This window comes from Egretta garzetta, unplaced genomic scaffold, assembly GCF_000687185.1.
Source record: "Egretta garzetta isolate BGI_Z169 unplaced genomic scaffold, ASM68718v1 scaffold68, whole genome shotgun sequence".
Classification (NCBI taxonomy): domain Eukaryota; kingdom Metazoa; phylum Chordata; class Aves; order Pelecaniformes; family Ardeidae; genus Egretta; species Egretta garzetta.
Genome location: NW_009260774.1, coordinates 4,214,980 through 4,238,650, shown reverse-complemented (window position 1 = coordinate 4,238,650; position 23,671 = coordinate 4,214,980). Strand labels below are relative to the sequence as shown.

Here is a 23,671-nt window from a genome sequence, read left to right as displayed (position 1 = left end):
AAAGACAGACACAAATATTGTTGAAATGAGATGAATAAGATGCTCTTTGTTTCACTCGCATAAAATACTTTTGCTTAGTTCTACAAAGGGGGATGGTAACAACAAATTCAAGCCTGAGATGAACTGTGAGGGAACAAGATTTCTGGCTATTAATAGTTTCCATCTCCAGGCTACAATGAGGAAAAAAGTGCTGCCCATTTTCAGACGCTGAATGTATGGAAATCTGGGGGAGTTTAGGACTAAGGCTAAGATGATTGCATCTACAGCAAAGACATCAGAAATTATTGAGTAATTTTCTGGTCAGCAAAGGCACTGCAGAAGCTACTCTGGTCATACAGTTCTCTGCCATCCAGAGATGGACGTAATTACAGCAAAAGATAGGCAGGATGACAGAACTTTTTTTCTGCATCAGACTTACTACTCATTTAGGTTTTAGCCTACTGGAGCGCAAATGTGACTCAAAATGAGGGTCACAGTAGTATTATCCATTTAGATAGTAAAACATGGCTTTTGATTTCTTCTCTGAGGATAAATTCCAGCTTTTGTGATTAGGACTATTTCTCCTTTAAATGCCAGTTGGTGAAGTATGCCTCTTAGATCAGGAGATAAAAGAATACATGCAAGTAAAGCATTGCCAAGACAGTACAAGTTCATGAAAATTAGAAGCCCATCTGGGTCTGTCATGAGTTTGTCAAATTAAATAAAGTATTTGTTAGTTACTCTCATAATTTTTATGAAAATGATATAATTGTTGGCATTAAATATCAATTCTGTAATTAGACTAAATTTCAGAGACCATATCACAATTAAAAGGTTTTCAAGCTGGATTTTATTCCTGATGAACATTCAAGTGATACTCCGTAAAATTTATTTACATAAAGTGCTTAAACAGAATTAGTACTAACACATCTTTTGATCCTCTGGATTTATGTGGAAGTGGGTTTTTTTAATTCTGTGCTAGAAATAGCAGAGAAAGAACTCAGAACCAGGCTTATTGTGAAACATTTTTCAGTTTTTGGTTTTGTAAAGTATATATCTCATTACAGCGTCCCCAAAATTATATTTACTTATAATAACTGGTAATGTCTACTTTTCTTTTAAGATTGACTTAGTTGTGAAGGTGTCTGAAGCCCTTGTGCATGCCTGGTGAATTTGAAGCCTCTAAGTTTCATGCTCCTGACAAGTTTAATTTTGAGGAAATTCCACATGTTGGGGATTTGGAAAAAGGAAAGATTTCTCTGGTACCATTTAAAAACCCCATGTGCTAAAAGGATCAGCTTTATGGTTGCTTATAGGTTTAGAGTTTAAAGACTGTCTCCATGGAGATGGATTAAAAGGTGGGTGACACAATCAAAAGAACGTGATAAAAAAAACCTTTATACAACACGCGGTGTGCATGCACATACATATATATACATACAGGCACATACAGCTTTATAAATGTGGTACTTCTGGATAGGCAAAACCAGATGCACATGTATATATTTTTTAACTGTTCTGTTGAAAATGTTACCCCTCCAATTAGATCAGAAGAAAAGCTCTGAGTATTCTTGGCATTCAGAAGTCCAGAGACAGTACAAGGGACTAGGTCCCCAACCAACGCAATGTGAGTTCAACTGATCAACCCCAACTTATTTTTCACCTGTGCAGCAGAATTAGTTTGAATGAAAGCCAAGCCAAAATGTAACGATCCATTTTTAGCTTGACTCAGTTTCTTTAAAATAGGGACCAAATCTAAGTGTAACTTGGAGCTGACTTTGAAAACTTGTCTGGAATAGGTAATGTTATTACACACCATTCGGAATGGTGTTTACTCCATACAAAGGAAAACCAACCAGAGATACAGGCAATGACTTCTGACTAACACTGGGGAGAAATTGGACACAACTGGCCCAAACAAACTGAATAGCGGCCCCATTGCTTTAGTGGCAGGGGAGAATGCTCTGCTATCCTCTCTATTGCCCTTGTTACTGTATTACAGGCTACAGCATTGCTGGTGTGACTGGAAAAGGATGGAGACTAAAGAGAGTCATCTTTCAACACACCAGCAAGAAGGGCTATGCTGGTGCTTTCTGTTTGGAACTAGCAGAAGGAGAGAAGGGCAAATTGCCTCTCTGCCCATAAAGTGAGGCATGGCACCAAGAGCCTGAGTTATCCCCATCAGAGGGGCTCCCACACCAGCTCTAGTACAGGCACCTGAGCGTTGGCCCACCACAGGCAAACAATTTAGTCTTACCAATGTGACAGCACTGCTCAGAACCACAGAGTGGTTTGGGTTGGCAGGGACCTTTAAAGATCATCTAATCTGGGCTGTGGGCAGGGACATCTTTCACTAGATCAGGTCCTTGCTCTTGCTGCTGTGTGGGCATTAACAGGGCACTCAGAATGGATGTGGGGATGGCTGTGACTATGCTGTGTCACAGGCCCTGCCACAGCCCACCTCCCTGTGCTCCCCACCACCAGGCAGAGCTGCTGCAGCTCTGTGCTTTTGGCGGAAAGAAAAGTGCCCTGCAGAGAACAATGGACTTCTTAGCCAATGTGACTACCTGAGGCATGCTGGCTTAGCTCTTCTGACCTCTTGGTGTTGGTTTTAGATTTTTGTTCTCAGGATGGGTAGTGAAGAATTGCCCAAACCAGAAAAGATGAAGATCAGTGTCTCAAATACATGAGAGATGGAACCCCATACTGAGGATAGGCATGCTGGCTATAAATTCCTGAATGAATAAGCCAACCCAGGATCTAACTTTTGAATTTCCAAAAATTCCAATGTTTGCTTCACTAGTTCATTCTCAGAACTCATGACAGACTGGCAATCCATACTGCTATAGAGGTACAAGCACCCCACAGGTGTTCTGCAGCCACCTGAACAGAGCAGAAAGTGCTTAGACTAGCTCTTCCACATTTTCACATGTGGAAGTCCTAAGAGAACAAGTAGCTTTCACACAGCTAGAGATTATTTTCCCACAACATGAACACAGTACTACTTCATGAAGTGAAATAATTTCTTGAACATTATGGCAGTATTTATACATCTAAATACTCAGTACATCTGCACTTCGAAGAAAGGCACTCTATAGGTTGCCCAAGACATCAGGAAGCTGCTTTCTTGAAATGCAAAATGATACTTTCTTGCAACTGCATCTCAGCTTTCCTTGGGAATGGTAACTATAGTTATCTCCTGAATTGCATTTAAAAATCACTATACAACAGATTGTTCAGTAACTATCCAGTAACTTCATCTGAAACCATAGTAACCAGACAGGATTGTAGCTCATTCCCTGTCTGGCATTATTTTTTGATAACATATTCAATAACTCGTATTACCGGTGTATGACAACTGGAAGGAACACCAGGGAGCTCTCTGTGAAATAGCCCAGTTTCCATTAGTTATATATCAGCACAATTACTGCATCATATGAATTCTATATACAATTGTATATTGCTCTTTCCTCCACATCTATCTGTATTTTGCAGGGCTTATCCTTGCGAAATGAAACTATAACGAATTCTATCAGAATCTGCAATTCATGCCCTTTCTTTGGTTGTGTCTCCTTACTTTTGGGCTTTTTTTTTTAATCGATTCTGAAGGAAGAGTGAAACTGAACTGGATAGGACTGTTGTCACATCCAAAGTGTGGAAACTCTCATTACTTATTCTGCATGAAGCTGAGGCAATGCAGACACTTAATTATTAATTTGAAAACCACCAAAATAAATAAGTAATAGTAAAAGTCTCCCACGCCATGTGTTGGTACTTGAATCAAGTAAGAGCCAGTAGCCAATCTGATAATGTATTCTCTGATACTGTTTATTCTGCACAAGCAGAAAAATACTTACATTTGCTGAAAGCTGAGACGTAAGGGTAGCAACTTTCTCTTGTGATGCAACCAGTTCTCTCCGTAGTTTCTGAATTTGCTAGATTAAAAAAAAAATTCAGCTATCAACATTTCAGCAATTTCCTTCTGTTGTGTGTTTGGTTTTTTTTTTCGTAAGGGATCATTAATAGATTTACATTATCCTAGGCTCATATTTTAATCTCAGAACTATTCAGAAATACAAATTATTAGAAGTTGGCACTTAGTGCTGCTCCAACTGTTTTCTTACATTTAACCAGTGTACGAGCTAGGATCCTAGTTAAGGGAGCACATACAGGCAAATGCTTAATTATGTATGTACAATCCCCTGTTACACATGTAGATGTCATGGGTTTTTTATCAAATTCCATAAGTTCCGAACATATCCTTAGTGCAATCAAGGATAGCAGCCCTGGATGAGATCTGAGATTACGCAACATGAAAGAATTTGAGTGAGATTGACTTTGCCTGACTGTAGACATGATGCAGCCGACATATGTGAAATGTCTACATGAGACTCAGATGAAGTGCCAAAAAGTACTCCCCTGCTGCCTGGCATGAAGAAGGCTTCAATGACTTCCTCAGACACAGATTTTTGCTTCATGGATGTCTAAAGTTAGACGAGGTACAATTTTTTTTTTCCCTCTAACACAATACTTCCTACAGTCTTGGCAATTCACGCACGCAGCCTCTTTAGAACTTACATATCCTGCAAAAACTTGCTGGCCAGATTAAAAAAATGTAGCTTTAAATGTGCCTGTTGACATGAAAATATACTTAATTCAAAGCTCCTGTATCCTTTAATGAAAAACAGAATCCTTAAGAAAAATGTTTACATTTCAGCTAGGACAGATATCTAGCATGAAGACTGCACATGATTTTAAGCTCATTTAACCCTACCTAAGATCTTAGAGGGACTCCAGGCATTGCACTAAACTTAAGCACAGCATGGAGTTTCACTTTGAAACCCCTTTCATACTCAGACACAAAAGAAATTGTTACAGACCAGAGAAGTAAAATGTCAAAGACTAGCCTGAGAAAGGGAGCACTTAATATTCACTAGTAAAGACTACTGCAGTACTTTAATTTTATGACTCCCATGAAAGCCATCAGGGAATATTGCACAAGCTTTAAGAATGAACAAGTTCCTGTACATCTATGATACAAATATAGCTATGTCATTTACAGTAGCTCAGAGCAAAGGAAACGTTATTGAGCTGTTCTCCATCCTGGATTGCCACTCCCAAGTTTCTCTTTGGTTTTCAGTAGCATCTATTTGACCTTCCCTCTTAAATTACACTTTCATCATGTTCCTGCAACTATACAAAGGTAATTCTCATGAAGTGCTGTTCAACACCTTCTGCCAGAGCATCACAGAGCAGGTCTAGATACTGAGAAAACACCATGTAGAAATACACAGGACAGAAATGTTTCACCTCCATATACAGCCCTGTATAACGGGCTATGAAATGAGGAATTGTCATTTACACTACTGAGCTATGGCATGATTCTTCAGCTCCTTTGCTATAACTTGAAGGAGCTTAGAAAATTCAGGTGGAAATTATATTGAAATATGCTGTGGCAAGTGAGGAAGAATTTGTTTATTTTTTCAACTTCCTCAAAATATCTTTGAGTTGACTTTTTCTCTGATTAGAATAGTAGAAATAGGAGCAGAATAAACACATGAGCTGGAAGGCATGTGGCTCTGTGAAGTGGAAGTGCACCCCTTGGTGCTGCATTTTATTGCTGCTACTCCTTGATGCCCTTTTAATACAAGCAGGACTTCATTTTGAGAAAGGCTGTAATTGTATCCAGCTGCTGACCCGGGCTTGTCACCCATTCTTATACGCTGTGAGGAGAAAGAAGCTGTTTTCCATGTCAGATTTGATTTATATCTGAAATCAATCTGCGTTGCTCTGAAATCCATCAAAATGATCAGTTTCAGAAATTTAATATAATGCAAAATGTAAGGGAGAGAAGTTCAAAGTGAACATTTGAAGTATTTTTCTCTCGAAAGGCAGCACATTACCTAGAATTACACAGTCCTTCAGACCCGGTACAGAGTGGTATTAAGTCCACTCAGCAGCCCAATGCTCATTGATTCTTTTCACCTTTTCAGAACCTCAGCCAGGAGGCATTCTTCAGCACGATGCTAAGAAAACACCTTCTAGTGCAGTAGAAGCTGCATTGGCTCTTTACCAATTCTTCTCAAAAAGTGGTACAAAGACACAAGGTGTCTTTTCCCCAGCAACTCAGCAGTTTAGCCATAGCAGGTAAACAATAAACTTGAAAATAATATAATACAATACACAACTATAGAAACGAAGAAAAGTTTTTACCTCTGAATGTGCCTTTTCTTCTGCCTGGAAGAAAACAAAGAAGAAATGGCTTAGAAACTGTCTGCAACATAATTGTGGTAATAGAAAATAAAAGCCAGCTACACTGAAGTGAAATGAATAGTTTCACGGATCCATTACATTTAAGGAAGGTATGCAGTAAAAACAATAAATGGAATTCTTTTCAACTTACTTGGCAAGGCTCCAGCTGAAACCCAAAAGAGTTTGCCAGCATACTGACAACATGAAACAGTGGATAAAGGGAGAACAGGAACAGAACTGCAGAAACTGCAGCTACATTTCTAAGATGCAAAAGAAAATTTACTATGCCGGCACTGCATGGACCTTAGTCTGTTACCAGCACATTTTTACACCGTAATCATTATTATGGCTCCTGGAACTATATTTGCTTTACTGTACACTGAGCAATATTCCTAATAGACTAATCCCTGCTATGGGAAGTTGGCAGCATACCAGTAAAACATGTATGGGGGAAGGTGAGGGAAAAGGGGTAGTTGCACTTTAAAATAAGTTCTTCCATACAGAGTATTGACCAAAGTATTAAGGGCTATCAAGGCATGTTAAAGTTTCAGCTTAAACTTGCTAATAATATTTAAGGATTTTAGGTATTTTCCATATTGTTATGTATTGTGTCATATAATGATGCTATTTACTCAGCAGTCTTTTTCAACAAGCTAAGATCATTGCAAGGCAAACCTTTGAAAGTCATTAAATTTGTAAGAATGGGAGCAGTCTAATTTAGGAGGCATTTGGTGGACAGAGAAATCTTGCTTCAGTGGGATTCTAATGGAAAGAAATGGCATGCTGTGAGAGAGGAACCCTTTCATAACATAAAATAAGAATCAGTTAATGTACTGGAAATCAATCCACCCCATGATCTGAGGTGGCCTAAGTTCAGAGAAGCAGTCTAACATTGTCTGGAAGAGAAGTAAGCAGTAAAAGGAAAATGTGGGTAGAAGAACTAGCTATAAATAACACTAGAAAGGCTAAGAAAACACAAGGTAAGAGTTCCACAGAAGATTCCCTGACATCAGGCACTATCTGTGTTATTACAAATTAATATAGCTGCTTTTTTAAGCCTTTATTAAGCACAACTTCTATGCTGTTAGAATTTTAATAATTTATTATAGAAATGTTTTCTTATTTTACCTGCTGAGAAAATGCCTCTTTCCATACATGCTTATATATTAACAGTCACTAAAATACTGCGAGGTTATGGTATTTCCCTGTATGACACTTAGAACTGCTCTTGGCTGAAACTACTGTAATACCTGACACATCACTACATGGGAATGATTCAGTATAAAGATTGTTTTATTCGCCAGCGCTGATGTGACACAGGTACTGATACTAACTCTGATCTATGTTCACAGAAAGGAGATTTGCCTACTGAAAAAATTGAAATTCTGTTATTATTGTTACTTCAAACATGTAGTGCATGAAAAGTCACAGGGCTCAAGAAAGACCATGTCCAAGAAAACCTGTGCCAAGAAAAGCAAAAAAAAAAAAAAAAAAAAATTGCTGTGTGGGGACATGGACCCTCATCCTTAGACCACTGCCTCCCCACTGATGAAGGCAGTGCCACACGTTGTTACCAGATGACTCCCTCGCTGTACAAGGAAGCGTTGCCTCTCTCCCAGAGTTCAGAAAGGTGGCTCCCACAAGTCAACTTCTGTGGGCAGTGGAAGAAGTAAATGAAAGAGAAAGGACAGGATTCTGGGGAGACTATCAACATAAAAAATAAAATCTGACAACCAAATATATCTGAGCAGTTTTTACTCAAGAGTTCATACTGATAGCAGTGTAACCCAGCACTCAGCCATTGGTTCAAAAGGCTCTAAAAAGAAATATTATTTTTTCTCCCTCTACTTCTCCAACATATCCATGAAACTCATCCTTGTAAGGATTAATTTTTTTTTCTTTTTTGAAGACTTAAAATATTAGCATACAAATGACATGTCCTTACACATCTCCTTTGAGCTTGGCTTAGCATAGTTAATGAAGTCTAGGGATTCTAAGTGTAGCTAATGCTGAGAGCCAGTGCGGAAAATATAGCAATTAACTAAATATGTGCAAATTGCAGTGTCTCACCTACTGAGCAGGAGGAGATTAAAATTGGAGACAACCTATCATAATTTGCACTACCACACATCTTTTTCAACTCCTTGGAGAGCTAGATATATTCACTGCCAAAACTGAAACAGTATTTCAATCCTACAGCCTACTAAGTCCACTTACATGGCATACTTTTCTGTGAAACCAAACGTTTGTCTCCCTACATGCGTACCTCTACAAGCTACACTTCCAGTCTATTAAAGTGAGTCCTGAAAATGCAAATGCAAGTCAAGAAGAAAGCCAATACATAGAGAAAATACTGGTGAACGCAGAACTTCTGCCTCATTGGACTTACTCATTGCAATGGCAGCAAATCATGAAATGTCTCTTCTGAATCTCATATTCTAATTCTCAAAGAAACAATCTTTGGAGAACAACTTTGAGATTTTCAGCTATCCTTTGGTAATAATACATAAAGATCTTGATCTTTATTTAGTACTTTGAACCTCTCCAGTGCTTGAGAAATCTGATAAATAGATTTGATTGATGCATTTATGGAAAGGCAGCTTCTTTGGAATTCTGATTAGTGATTTTGGCCCACTTAAGTAAGGCAAAAGGCTCTTGTACTCCTCCTTGAATCTAGTAATAGCTGAAAGCAAGTTACATGTGCCTGAGAAGCTATCCCTCTCTGGAGGAAATGGGGCACGGCACGGTATCATCCCACAATGACACGTTGTTCTCTGCTTTCAGCTGATTGCCAAGCTTTCATGTTTCTATACTCCACTTGTGAATCATCTTCTGATTAATTGCTGAAAAGTTTAAACTTTTTTCACTAGATGAGAGGATTAAGCAGAAGAAATTCTGATCAAAAATCATCCCTAAAGGTCAACCCTAGTAATTTTGTCATACTAATTCCTTTCTTGCCCTTTACAGATTTTTCTGTAACTTCCATTACCTTGTCTACATAATCCATAACTTTGGAGCGGGGCTTAGCTGCAATGTGAATTCACAGTCAGACGTTTCAGTAGAAATTCCACAGGCTTAGACTATGAACTTGGGTAAACATTTAAAGTTTTTTTGCAGGAAAAATACTGTTCTCTAATATCATGGGGTTTAGATAATATTTCCAAGATACTCTGTAATCTTGAATGATAGCAGGTTATATAAATACACAGTATTAGTAAACCCTTGCTAAAATACACAACATCAGAGCAGAGATATTTCAGAATTACTGACTGACTGGCTACTGAAAGCACCCTGTGTCACTTTGTAATTTGATTTTTACCATCTATCAGTTTCATAACATTCTTCTAGAATTTTATATCAAAGCTTAAATTGTAATTTTGGGCACCGCCCATTCGAATTGATCATAGTGTCTCAGAGAGAGGGAAATCATAGTAAAGATTTGACCAGTACCAAAACATGACAAACTTTAGTTTGAAAGTTAGTCATACTTTACATGCAGACAGTCTGTATGTATGTTGTACCTCCCCAAAATAATTTGGGGCTGATCTGGACTGGAATTTCTTGCAACTTGCTGCTAAGGCCTTGACAAATCTAATGCATGTGTACAGGATGTTTTACACATACCCCGGTATAGACCTTTTTATGATTAAACAGAACTAGGAGAGGCACCATTGTGGTAGACATCGTGCATGGATGCAACCTACTTTCCAAGCTAGCATGAGTTTTGCATTGAGATAAGGCTACCAAATGGTACAAATGCATCGGACTGCATGGGCTCAGTATTCCCAGACAAGAACCGGTGTTGGCTCTGGGTAGAGGAGCCCATGTCATTCCCAGGATGTCAGCTGACACTATTCAACACCTGAAAATATGGGGAGGAGACATACTATTCATCAATGCATGGTATGAAAGCAGTTAAGTGGGTTGCACTCCCGTGAAAAAGGGCTACTACAGTGTGTAATTGTAGTTAGTGAATTGGTTGCAAAGCAACTGTTGTGTATCAGCAAGGGAACATCCAAACATGTTTAACTCCTTCCTTATGGGTGATTTCTTGTTAGTAGAACAACTGAAGCAACAAATTATGCAGAAGATCTCGAAAAAGATACCTAGGTCATAAAACAGAGATAAAAATTCAAACCTGGAACTTCTGTTTAAGCTAGAATACAATTATTACTCATTCTAATTAATCTAATTAACTAAGATCTGTAATTTTTAAAGACACTCTTCTCTTTGGAAATAATATTTAAATACTTTCATTTGCAACAGAGATCAGTAGACATTTAAACTGCAAAGTGCATCTCCCGTTCCCTGAAGCAATCTTGTGCTTTCCAAGAAGTATACCTCAAACAGTAACATGACAAAACCTCTTTGTAAAGTGTGCAATTAGAAAACTAGCTGAAAATAAGCAAAAGTACCCACAATTATCAACTACAATAGCATAAGGACCCCCCTTAAAGAGAGACTCCCAGACCATTACCTTCTTTTTAGCTTTCAAAATAAACACTAGGTGATTTTAAGTGGTTCTAAGTAAATCACATAAAAAGGTGGAAACAATGTATTCTAAAATAGCATGACAGTAGTACCAAAGTTGAAAATAAATGTTCCTGCTTTATTGCAGTGCAATTTAATCCTAAAACTCAAAGCATCAAAAATTTCATGAACAATGAACGAGAACAGAGGCAGGCAGATTTTTTTTTCTAAAATGTCAATACTCACCGTAGAGTAGAGAGAGGATGTGCTGGAGACAAGTGATAATGAGGACCCATGTACTTTAAAAAAAGGAAAATAACATGAAATATTGATGAAAGCATAACACTTCCCTCACGTAGCTCAATAACTAAACATCTTTTTAAAATGAGAACCAACCTTCCATAAAGAACAATTATGAGCTATCAGTATAGAAGTTATTGATATTTTCTCCTTCAGTTAAAAAGATTGTTCTACATAAAAAAGCTCTTTTCTGTGTGTGAGATAGGAGAGTGAGCCAGCGAGATTCAGTATTATTACCATCAAATCAAGCATCACTATTGTTGTTTTGACAATGAATCACTTTATAAGTACACTCTTTAGAGAAACCAGAAATTGAGCTGTTTATACACCTGTCCAAAGCTGAGCAAACTGATTTTAATGAGTGACTATGCTTTGCAAAACAGTTCACATTCCCTGGGATGAGTTCCCAGGCTTTGCTCAGCTGGTTTCTCCCCTCAGCACAACGCAGACCCATGCATGCTGGCATTTGTAGTCCATGTGAAGGGGTTAGTGCAAGACATGGTGCTATACTTCCACTAATCATCGGTAGAGTCAACCTCAAGAGCACTGAGTGAATGTTGCAGCACTTCAACTCAAAAAATGGGTTTTCTGGCCTCTCTGAAAATGGCAGGTGAAGACTAAACTGAGACAAAATTGCTCCTTCTGCTTCTAATGACCCTCCTGAGGAAGGATACACCAACAGAGAATTTTAAAGAAGATAATTTATTTCAGTACTTATTTTCATTTTTGTTTCAATAGAAAATTGTTTAATATTTATAATCTGCCAGGGTTTGATAAATAAATTATTTTGCTTTAATAGCTACCTGGCATCCGTATGGCAAATGAACAATATAAGAATACTTGGATTAGCCAAATAGACTTTAAATCTAATTTTGTAACTGGGCAAACATTTACAAAGATGTGGTACACTGACCACTGAAATCCTCTTGTTTTTAATCTATCTTTGCTTTTCAGTCTCTGCTTTAAATCTCTCAGCTAAATTCCCATTCTGCTCTTGTATGCAGTGGCTGTACTCATTACCTCACTTCTTTCACTATAATCTTCCTCAGAGCTCCTCTCTTAAATAAAATACGTTTGGCCTTCCAACAGCATCATTTCATGTAAATCTCTAATGACCCTAAACTGCTGAAAACTGTTTATTATTGCTGCATTGACTTTCATTTACTCAGGTTGATCATGGTTATCCACTCCAGCTGAGTATGAAACATGACCAAAATCAGCAAAGCCACTGGTGACCCATTACTGAAATTTTAGATTTAACACCTCTTTTTCGATGCATAAATTATTTGCCTTGTTTTCTCTATTATTCTTTCAGTGTTTCCTTTGATAACTCTCCTGTTCCTCAGCAAAGGGTCTGCAGTCACCTCTGTCCTTGAATTACGTGATGTGCTTCTGTGCAGTCAGCCATCCTCTCTGTGCTGGCAACTCACAGCTTGAGCTGTCCTGCACCCTATTGCTAGAGTTACATACCCAGATGTCTGCCTGACATAGCATCTAAAATACAGAAAAGGGAATTGAAAAGTAAAAGTTTTAGTTGTCCCTTATTTCACCTAGGACTTTTTTTTTCTCCCTTTTATCTCATAACTATGAGCTTTAGGGCTGGGGGAAGACTATTTTATTTGCTTGTTTAAAGACCATTTATATTGTCATCACTTAGCAGTAAGTAAGATCAATGAGATGATGTTATAGAATGAATCTCCATTAAATTTTAGTGGGGTGGTTTTTTTTTTTCCTTTTTTTTGGTGTTTGGTTGGTTTTTGTGGTTTGTTTTTTCTTTTTAATTAAAGGGTGTGAGAACTTTGTGCTTATGGGAATTCTGCAAATAATCAGATTTATCAGAAATGGTAGGCAGAAGAAAATGTTACAGTGCATTTAATTAGGAGTTGCCAGATGCTCTATGGTTAAAAAAGAACAAAACCCCAAACCGAGACAAAAATATTCCCCAAATTCAAGGTGTTGTACATAGCATTAAAGAAACCAGACCAACAGTCATATCTGCATAATGAAAGTATTGAGGTGAGATTAAATGACAGATTTTAAGTACAGAAGTTCACATAGTGTTTGCTGTAGGAGGCTGCAGGAAAGTGGGGAAATGAAGCAACTACAAAAGAAAGGGGATGCTAAGTAGCACTGGCATTTGGAAAAAAAAAAGGAAATACAGAAGTAGGGCTAAGAAAGCATGGAATCACAGTAGTCAAGGTATGCTCAGACACTTCAAATTTAGAGGCAAAAAGAATAAAAAAATTTTCCAAGAATGGTTTCTTTTCCTCCAAAATTTCTGACAAAGGATTTATACGTGTATGATATACACAGCATTGCATATTACTGTGTGAAAGAAACCTCTTCCACGGGGAAGGAAGTCCTGGGAGTCCAGCTCAACAGAATTAAAAAAAAAAAAAACTTCACAAATTTATTTAAGTTTTTATGTTGCAGAAGAAATATTTTTTAAATTTTACTGTGCTTTGGAGGTCTATTTTGGGGCCTATTTGCTGATCCAAATAGTAATTCAGTCTTACCTTCTTCCATGCTGTCCCTGAATGAACCTGAATGACTAATTGCTCGTGGTCTCTCTTCTAAGGATGTAGCACTGCCACACAGCTGGGAGTCATCATACAGATCAAAAGAAGTGTCTTGTGCAGGGATGCTGTTTGAACGCATCATACTGGGTCCAGGAAGGTTAAACTGAGATAGGTTGGTTGGACTCACTGGAATACAAAGCTTTATTAATGAAGCACATTTCCATTAAATTAATTTTGTTTTGCACAAAATTGTAATGTAGGACTAGCATGGTTAGGTGGATTTTGTGCTGTTAAGAAAATGAAAGGCTTTTATTCCTACGTACAAAGCCACCACAAAAAGGTGAACAAGATGATCTCCGAGGAGCTGGAAATGGATGAGGCTAATCCTGTAAAATACATGGTAACACTAACACTGGTGTCTGAATACACACTTGTTCACTTTGACAGCCCAAGACAGAAAATCAGTGGGAGAGATTCAAAAGTTAAAAGTTAAAAAGGAATAAGAAGTCATAAGTATTTTATAAGCAGCTCTTCTAATAAATCAGTATCTGTATTTTATTGTTATATACCTATATTACCGACTGCTGGCAAGACCAAAGGTTATTGGCACATGCAAGACATTCGTCCTTTGATTTTCTACAGCATCTACCACTATATTAGGTTACAATTCCTGCACAAGCCAGTTGAATCTCATCATAATAAACAGTAGTCCGATTGCTCATGGTTGAAATCCAGAACAACACTGATAGAACCTACTTTAAGCTTTTGCAAACTTTGTTTGCCAGTAGGAAGTAAAGCCTGGTTATGGTGTGCCTGGACCACATGAACTCAATGCCTAGAAGAAAAAGCTAATTGTCTATACAAATTCAGCCTCAGTGTTTGGACTTGTATTTTAGATCATGCAAGATGTGCCTTAAGTCATAAACTATCAGAGCAGCTGTGTTGTGAGAACAAATCATTCCACAGGGCTATGATAATGGAAAGAAGCAAAAGACAATGACAAAATAAATTTTAAACCCCCTTGATCTTAGTCCTCTCTGCTGTGAGTACAAGAACTATGAACAAAAAGAAAAAGAAGATAATTGTAAGCAGAAAATGATAGAGTAAGAGAAACACTGCTTAAAAAGAGCTGTGTCTAAAACTACTGCAAGTACATGGAGAAAATCCAAAGCAGTGGCTTGCTTAGCCAGGATTCAATTTCATTTTTAAAAGTGGCTTTGTTCAACTTCTTTTCCCATATGTAATGAAGACCAACATTTGTAGTCTGATCAAATTTCTTTTGAGTGATTGTAACCTACAGATGCCATAAGCTGTGACAGAGTGACAAAAGTGTGAATGCTTCAAAGGTTGCTGCTAATTCCACAGTAAGGACCTAAAACACAAAAGCTCATTGTGAACCTAGGTATGTGTCCAGCACGGTGCAAATAAATGGCTTTCTATTAAGCACTAAAGAAAAAATAAATTTATTAACAAAACTAAATTTGTGTTGGATTAACTTGAAACAAGATCCAGAAGAACCAAATCTAAATCTTGACCTGTAATCAAATAAATCTGAAATGTGACTCACATCCTAAAATATTATACTGCATTCAAGGGTAGGATTTGGATTGGGCCCAGTGCAGTTGTAGCCAGGTCCAGCCACTGAAACGCATTGGAAAGGCCTATCTCAAAGCAAACCTGTATATAGGAAAAAAGTAATGTTTAGTGTCTGGGTTGACATTTACTAAAAATCACTGGAAAGCATCCTACTGGCTGTGAATCCTAAAAGATGAGTAGCTTTGAACTAGTAGCCAACTTCCAGCTCTGCCTCAGATTTTCTTCTCCTTGGGCAAATCATAGAGAGAATCTGTGCTTTTTTTCCATATGCAGAACAGGAGGTACCCTGGCCTACTCCATGATAAACACTATGAGTTTCCCTTCATTAGTGAGGTACCACAATATGGTGATGGACATGTTAAAATAAATTATCTAGTTTGGCAAACTAAGAAATATGAGTGGTTCAATTTTATGATTCTGTTCTAGAGTGGGAGAAACAGTGAAGGGAAACAGCATTTACCCAGGTTGGAAAAGTGATATTTTCCAGTTGCAGATGAAGACATAGCTGAAGGAGAAACAAGCGGGGACTGACTGCCAGTGTCTTGGAGGCCTCCAGTTGAATGGGAGCGCAGCCATTCCTTGCCTTCCTCCTGACTCGTCTGCCGGGATGATGGGGTATATCTGAAAAACCACAGCTGACATGCTCAAAACAACGACAAGGTGACAGTTTGGAAAGAAACAGGTGTCACATAAACACAATTCACCAGTTAGATAGAACAAAACCCGTGAAAAGCATCAAGTCTAGTCAAGCGATTATCACCAGGGTAAAATTTACCATCTTATTACAACAGAAGAAGTACAGGATTTGAAACCCCTTTCACCTTCATCCCCCTCCCCAAAACACCATACCCTTCCTTTGAAGAGATATGATGATAAACCACAGAAGACAGACAACGGAGTTGACAGGAAAGGACTTCAAAGCTATAGGAAGTGTACAGGCTGATGCAGAAGCTCAGAAGCTGTATGTCTAGGATGGGGAATGGACAGACTAGAAGCCAAGAAATGTGAGTAGCCGCTTACAAAATGACATCTGCCACAGATCATGTGGGCAACTGGTTAGATGACAGGAGTGAAACAGATCAACAACTCTGAAAAAGGAGTTTGCATTGGTAATGACAGCTACTCATGGTCATACGCGCAAGTCTGTCGCTCTGAATGCTACTTGGCATTGTGTCCTGCCCAAACTGGGGGGAGGGAAAGGGACAGGAAAAATCTGCAATTAGCAGAAACAAGTTCTCTGGAAGGAAGAAGCGTGGCAATCAAATCATTCATCAACTGCTTCCTATGTCAAAGCAATAAAACAAGTGCAACTTGACACAAGAGGGAGAACTGGTAACTCACTGGCCCAGCCTCTTTTGGCCGGGCTGGAAGAAGGGCAATTCTGGCAGTAGTTAAACATTAACATGTGCAGGCAGTGTGGGTCTTAACAAAGAGATTGCTTTCAGCAATGTCTGCAATAGCCTGCTTCATTCAGCACAGTCTCCTGCTGAGAAATGAGCACCTTCTTCACCACTGTCATGAGCCATCAGGGTTCCCCAAACAGCAGAGCAGACAGGGCTTTTGATACTCTGGCTTCAGGCTTGCAAGGCACAAGTATTTCTGCTTAGAAAGCAGATTAAATGAACATGTAAGTTCTCGTGTTGTGCTTGGGGTTTTGTACAATATTTTACGGCTCTAAAACATCTTGTCCTGATTAAATATTTACTTCCTTTCTCGTTCCAAAAAGACAGCTATGGTCTTTCCTTATAAATGTGGTAGAGCAGAGTTACCCAGTGGTTATCAGATCAGAAAGATGGGAAAATGAGAATTCAGGATCTGGGTCTTGGACTGGAATCTCCGCACATTAAATCAAACTGACGGTCTTTCTGGCATAACTGATCAGGATTATATGCCTATAAACTGTTTTCCCACTCCATTTCACTTTCAGCTTTCAGCCACCGTTACGATCGTACAGCCACAGACCTCAGTCATCCCATTGTACCCCTGCAGGGTGATTATTTGGGATAATGGGAAATTCAATTAAATTCTTTTTAAGGAATGGATAATGCAGAAGAGCAGAAGGTGCTACCTAGTGAAACACTTTAGCACTATCTTGAAATTTCATAAATACTATTTATCAATAACTCAAGAGATTTAACTGTGTGATTTCAGTGACTGGAAGGCTGCAGACTGCTTGTGTGCATGCATGTATACCCTTGTTTGCCAAATCTCCTTCCTGGAATAGGCAGGTGGGCTGCCATGCCTGATGAGACTGGACAAGTTACCGAGTGATCCCCTCTTTTAACCATGGAGTGCAGAAGAAAGTAATTCCGTTTTCTGTGACAAAGACAGCTCTAATCAGTGGGGAGTTAGTAGCAAAGTTGGACTCTATTTCTGGCCAGGGATCAAGAAGACTAGCTGGAGCAGGGCTCATTTCATACTTACAAACTTTGGATACTAAAATTAGTATTTTCTAGCCTTACCCTTTACTAGATCTTCAACTCAAATTGCGTGAGTGTTTGCATTTAGAGTTCAAGTTCAGTTCCACCTCTAAAATGTTGCTTTTCTCAATGTTTTCAACAATTAGTCTCATTGAATTGCAAAAGTATCTTGTATATGTCTCTTTTAGCTCTCCAGGATTCAATGCCTTTTAAGATTCATTGCATAAGGAAACTATGCTTAATGGTATTCACTTTCAATGGTATATCTTGAAAGGAAATTTATGCACTAGGCAGAATTGGAAAGAAAAATTCCATTGTTAAAATCTACTTTTTTTGTTTTGAATCTAAGTACCAAGAACTCTGTTGTAAACAGGATCAATGAAAGGAGAAAGAAAAGGAAAGACGGTGTAGAAAAAGTTATAGAAATCAAAGAAGTAGCAGTCATGCTCAAAAAAATATATACCTTAATCCCTTTTTGGGTAGTGTATTTCTGTCAAGCTGCATGCTGTTAAAACAAAAAAAATCCCTAAGGACATACAGTAAACAGGACTGTTCAGAATTACAAATGCTAAAGGTCTAGATATGTGTGCATAACAGGAGATCGTTTAAAGCTTTTTAATATATCTTTCATGATAAATCCCTGACTCATTGGAGGGGACAATAGGACATGGACGGCTGCACATTCATTTTTCATCTAGACATGCTCTGGGCTGGGTCAATAGTAATTTGGAGACTGTCCAAGTCAGAAAGAAGTCCTTCCTTACCATTTCTAACCTTCCTACAGCTTCACCCGGCAAGCTGTGTGAGAATCATATGGTCACAGTATGAATCGTTATTTTTCACAGTTGCCTATGATACGCCAATAGATTTCCAAAAGAAATGAAGGTTGCGGCACCTGCTAAGAGACAGCATGGCCTTGCCAGAAGCCAAATGACAGCTCTGCTTGTAGAGTGCTGCATCTACAGACACTTGGCTTTCTGTTGTTGTGGGGCTCACATAGTAAGGTGATGGTGGGGACAGTGAAAAGTGGCACCAGAGCAATGCTGTTCAATATACACGCGCACATGGTGGCAAAGTGGTGGATCACTGGAGACCTAAGTAGTGGATCACTGGAGACCTAGGGCTGGAGTTTACCTAATTTAAACCCCATCACTGGAAGGGTACCCCCTAGCCTTCGTTCAAATAAATGTCATCTGGGCATTTCCTTATAAAGACTTGGTGGTAGGTTGGTCCCTGACTAGCGTGGGTTGAATTTGAACTAGTTATCATCAAGTAAGTGTTGCAATGTTTTTTCCCTTAAGGATGTAATTTCTTGTCACCATATGGATTAAATTGCAAAACGGCTTTAGAAAGTTTCTTTATTACCTATCTTCATCACACCTCTGAGAGCAACAGTAACTTAGGACCCTTCCTACACAGGAAATCTCTCATGCCATTATTAAAAGTGATGTTGTCTTGTGCTGGGCGTGCTGGAGACCCCAGTGCCATGTAACCTTGATCCAAATAGGTAAGAGCAGTGAAAATACTGTTGGCATTAACAATCTGTTACCATTAGGGCTCAGACTAATGGAAGTAAACCCCTCTTACCACCAGGAAGTTTTATAGATGATTTTATTAGTTTAATCAGGGCCTTGGGGAGAAAGCAAGTGGAAGGAGAAACTTTGTAGGATTTCAGCACAAGCCCAGCTATCATGGTCCATGTGAGAGTAGTCCTCTATCAGACAGAGGACTAAATTTTCAGCATTTTGCTCCCAACATAACTAAAAGGACCAAGAACGGTTGGTAAAAGGGGACATACATTTGAATGCATGATTAATGTATTTTTTAGTTCCTTACAGAGAAGAATGGGGCCTCGATGTTCCTTTATGTACCTCTAAATTTTAAAACAAATAAACATGATGATAATAACAAAACCAGTTTCTTCTGCAAATACTTCAAACATCCTAATGAACAACACATTTTCTAATATTACTTTAACTGAAAGTTCTATGTATTTCAAAATAATCTATAGCACATTATCTAAAAAGAAAGGAGCCAATCAGTGCTTCTTTAAGGTAATCCACAAGCCAAAAATCATGTCAGTCAGATAAATAGGCTAGTAGTGACCATAGGGTTTTGTTAAAAAACTTTTGAATTCAGGTACCCAAATGAAATGGCGGTGAATATTCTTCAACATGAGCATGGAGTTATTGCAACTGCATAAAAGGGAATGTAGTAGACATTCATTTTGCTTTTTTAAAATACAAAATTTTATGAAGATACTCCCATGCATGAAACTATTAACTATGGTTCTATGTAACTATTAATTCAGACCCATAACTGCTCATATCTTTTTAGTGTATAAAAGCATTCCTCCATCAAGAAGCTGGGTATGTAATTCTACAGAAATTGGACCTTTGGTAAATAGAACTGAAATGTAACGTGCAGTGATCCCATTAGGACACTACCAGCCTGACCTCAGTGTTCAAACAATCTCTGAAGGTGATATGAAAGAAGTCAGTCCTTTCCTGAAAGAAGCCGTGCATTCATGGCATCTGTCTCTTTGGCTCAGAACAAATACCAATATAAAGTGAGGATGAGAATATTGTAATATTCCTGATGCTTTCCTTTGCCATGCCAATAGCCAAAAGCAGTCTTGCAGGAAGATCCATGCAGCTGTAGGCTGAAGTTATCAAACCCACCGTATCTCCATTCCCTTTTGTTTATTTTGCACTGCTGAAACTGTCTGCAAGTTCTCTGGGGGAAACTGCAGTAAGGCTGACCATTCTCAGGTTCCTACCTGCCCTTGGTGTTGAGGTTAACTTGGGAAAGAGCCAAAATACCGTATCTCTGGGCTATATCTAGCTGCGGCAGTTAAGGACTAAAACAAATTATTGCAAGCTAAGAAGCATCTAGGGCGGTCTTAGGGCAGGCTGGACCGATCTGATACGGGACTCATAAATGCGTTTCCACAAATGGATGAGCACACAAGAAAATCTGATTCATGATGCACTGTTTCATGCCTTAAAACTACAACCATCAATGATGGTGATAATTTAAAACAACTGAAAGTCTTGAAGAGATTAAGTGGATTTCAATGCACTTTCTTGGCCCTCAAAAGTAAACATCCTTTTAAAGTAAACCAGAGCAAGCCAGTCACGTAATTAGAAACTACTTCCACTTTGCTAATCTTAAAATGCAGCCCTTATTGCTGATGAGACCACTATTAATACCTATAATTCTGCATTTTTTATGCATCCCTTGTTGTGTCACTCAGACCAAGCAGAAGAAAGACATGAATCTGCAATGCCCAACAGCAATTAAGGGTTCAAAATAACTACTGGTGATGTGTCCACCTGGAAAATTTTATCAATTAAAGCAGTGGTATTTCACCAATTAACCCCAGTAGACCATTTTATTTTAGAGTGTACGTACCTCTATGATTTATTTTAATCCCTCTAAATTGCTGTAAGCCAAAATACAAGTGTCCTCCCACATAGGGAGTTACACTGCTATAACAACAGGAGTAGACTTGTCTAAATAAATACTGCTAGTGCAAAACCAGCGAAAGTCCTGAGGGAGATGCAAATTTTGCTGAAAAAGCAAATATTTGCTAGTATTTACTGAACTCATTTTCTCGTTAAAGAGAAATAAAGAATATCATACAAAATAATAATCAAATGACACAAAATTTGTCTGGAGTAAACTTTGACACTGTATCAATACAGCAGTTGTCAGGGAGCTCTGTGTTCATGCCATACCATTGCTTGGTGGGTAGCCTCAAGTCTGGGTGTGGGCAACATCTGACCATCCCTGGAGGAATGTGTAGCAGAGACCTTGCAGACTTGCTGTCTCCATGGCAGGTGACTGCTTTTTGGAGGCAGACAAGGGCTACTCTCCTTGGTGAGAAACAATAGACGTATCCTGAGATTTTGGTCTCATTTTCTCAGTTCTTTCCAGTTGCATTGAATCTTTCCTAACGCTTGATGTCCCAAAGTCTTCAAGTTAAAGCCTTAACATGAAAAAGTAGAACGGGATAACTACTTGCCAAGACTTACATGTAATACTTTTATTTTCAAAATACTGGGAAAATGCTTTGTCCCAGCAATGACACTATGATCCCTTAGACACTGTCTCCTTTCTGCAAAATAGCCTCATCGTTTTCCACTTTGTAACTGTGTGAATATATGCTGCCCTGTTATATCCTTTCAGGCTAATAGACCATTGATCACTGGTCTTTGATAACTCTTTACCAACCAGTCAAGCACCTTACTTTATTTCCTTCATTTGCTTGTGAGAATGCACTCTGACACAGCACCTAAAGCTTACTAAATTCAGGATTTCTTATTGTATCTAATTCCTCTCCTCTACTCACAAAGCCCATTTTCCTCCAAATGAATTAAATTAGGCTTATTTAAAAGGTGGTTAATGAAAAATTTCATGTTATCTGTTACTGAATCCATTTTCTTTAATATCCTCTGTATCTTTCCAGGAACCGTGGCAAGGTGGCCTTGCCCACAATCCCCTCGTCCTTCATCCCAGCCCTCCTCCTCACTCCTTCCTCAGCACAGAACCCTTGAAACCTCTTCAGTCCTAATGACTGCAGGGCTATTTCAGACTGTCTCTGAAGCAGAGAAGTGAAAAGTTCATCAGTACCAGTAAACTGGAGTAGTCTTTAACCTTTTCATTCCCTCTTAGCATGCTGGCCATTAGTGATGCCTAGCTATCAAATTGCAATTAATGCCTCAGCGAAGCAAAGCCAGGTTTATTTGCATCATCTACTATTAGCTTTCCCTTCTCTTTTAGCTTTCCCTAGGCTTTCTGTGCATAGAATTTATGTCGTTTGGTAATTGTATCTCATTTTGTGCTTCGGTCTTTCTGATTTTGTCTCTACATTATATCAGTATATCTCACAGCACAGACTGTTCATTCTGTCTTTTGCAAGCTCTAGAGTGACTGAAGGAAAAGAATAAGCCTCTTTGCAGATAATTTCTTATGCCATGCCAGGCTACAACTAGTATTGCCAGAGGCATCTCAACTATAATCTGAGTTTACAAAGGAAAAAGGACATAATCTGTTGGTAAACATATCTGTCCCTAATGTTGCAAACCAATGCTTTTGTTGTGAAAAAATACTTTGCTTTTACTGTATAAAAGAGTTTAGAAGTAACAGAGCACTTGTAACAGACCTTTCAGAAAAATCAAACTGCAAAAACCCTATTGGGGCTATAATTCAAGAAATGACACCATTTTCTCTAGGTACATACATTTGTTTTGAGGCCAGATCAGCATGATAAATGGCTCTCTCTGGACTCAGTCATAATATCCCCATATGGACAAATCTGAAACTTTAAAATATTGCCAAAGGCAAAGTATTTGGAACCACTGAAATTAAGTCACTGAACAAATACATAAAGTATTAGTAATGGGGGTTGCTCAGGAGCTTATGCCAAACCATTAACATTTTAAATGTGATGTTTAACATCCTCTCTATAAATATGATCTTTGGCATAAATTCATACTCTTCCACATTGTCCTATTGACCTCACCATCCATATATGTAGCACTAAAAATTAGTGAAGGTTTTTATAAGCTAACTATTAATAATTAACTTTCTAAGAAATATTGTTACATTCAGTTCATATCATGCAATACAAATTACTATTTTTAAAAAGGCACAGTGCAAATTACAAATCACATATATCAGCGTATTTTTAACTATCGTTATCATACATTATACTGATGCAAATGTACGTTTTACAGTGTTGCAATTATATTAGTAAGAGGTGTGATTTTAGCTGATATCGTAATACTTATGAATGCAGCATAAGAGAATGAAATCTGCGGAGACTTTCATCTAGATTTGGCAAAGAGTTGTTTAGGGGTTTGATCTTGTTTGGTTGTTTTTTTTTTAATGCTGATTCACTGAAAGTGAAATCTTTACATGGAAAGGATTGGTATTGAAAAAAAATCTCTGTTTATATAAAGGGAAAAAAGTTCTTAACATTGTATATTTTTCACTTGTATACAAAAAAGATCTTTTTTCCTTCAAATAATTATATATTTTCTAAACAACTAAGTTTATCCTTTAAAAGTTTAAAGTATTTCTGACTCAGTATCATTTTCTTTTTTGGATCAGAGGCTAATGAAATATTTA

At 38.2% G+C, this 23,671-nt stretch overlaps 1 protein-coding gene across 2 annotated transcripts in view; it reads right to left on the bottom strand.

The window, feature by feature from the left end:
- NAV3 (neuron navigator 3) overlaps window positions 1-23,671 on the bottom strand; it is a 273,197-nt gene that overhangs the window by 32,231 nt on the left and 217,295 nt on the right. For both annotated transcript variants that reach the window (XM_009646282.2, XM_009646283.2), the window contains exons 17-22: window positions 18,000-18,041; window positions 15,577-15,737; window positions 13,518-13,706; window positions 10,948-11,000; window positions 6,193-6,216; window positions 3,837-3,914 (exon numbers count right to left, since the gene is read on the bottom strand). In XM_009646282.2, the coding sequence (XP_009644577.1) occupies window positions 3,837-3,914; window positions 6,193-6,216; window positions 10,948-11,000; window positions 13,518-13,706; window positions 15,577-15,737; window positions 18,000-18,041 (547 nt within the window). The remainder of the gene's footprint in view (window positions 1-3,836; window positions 3,915-6,192; window positions 6,217-10,947; window positions 11,001-13,517; window positions 13,707-15,576; window positions 15,738-17,999; window positions 18,042-23,671) is intronic.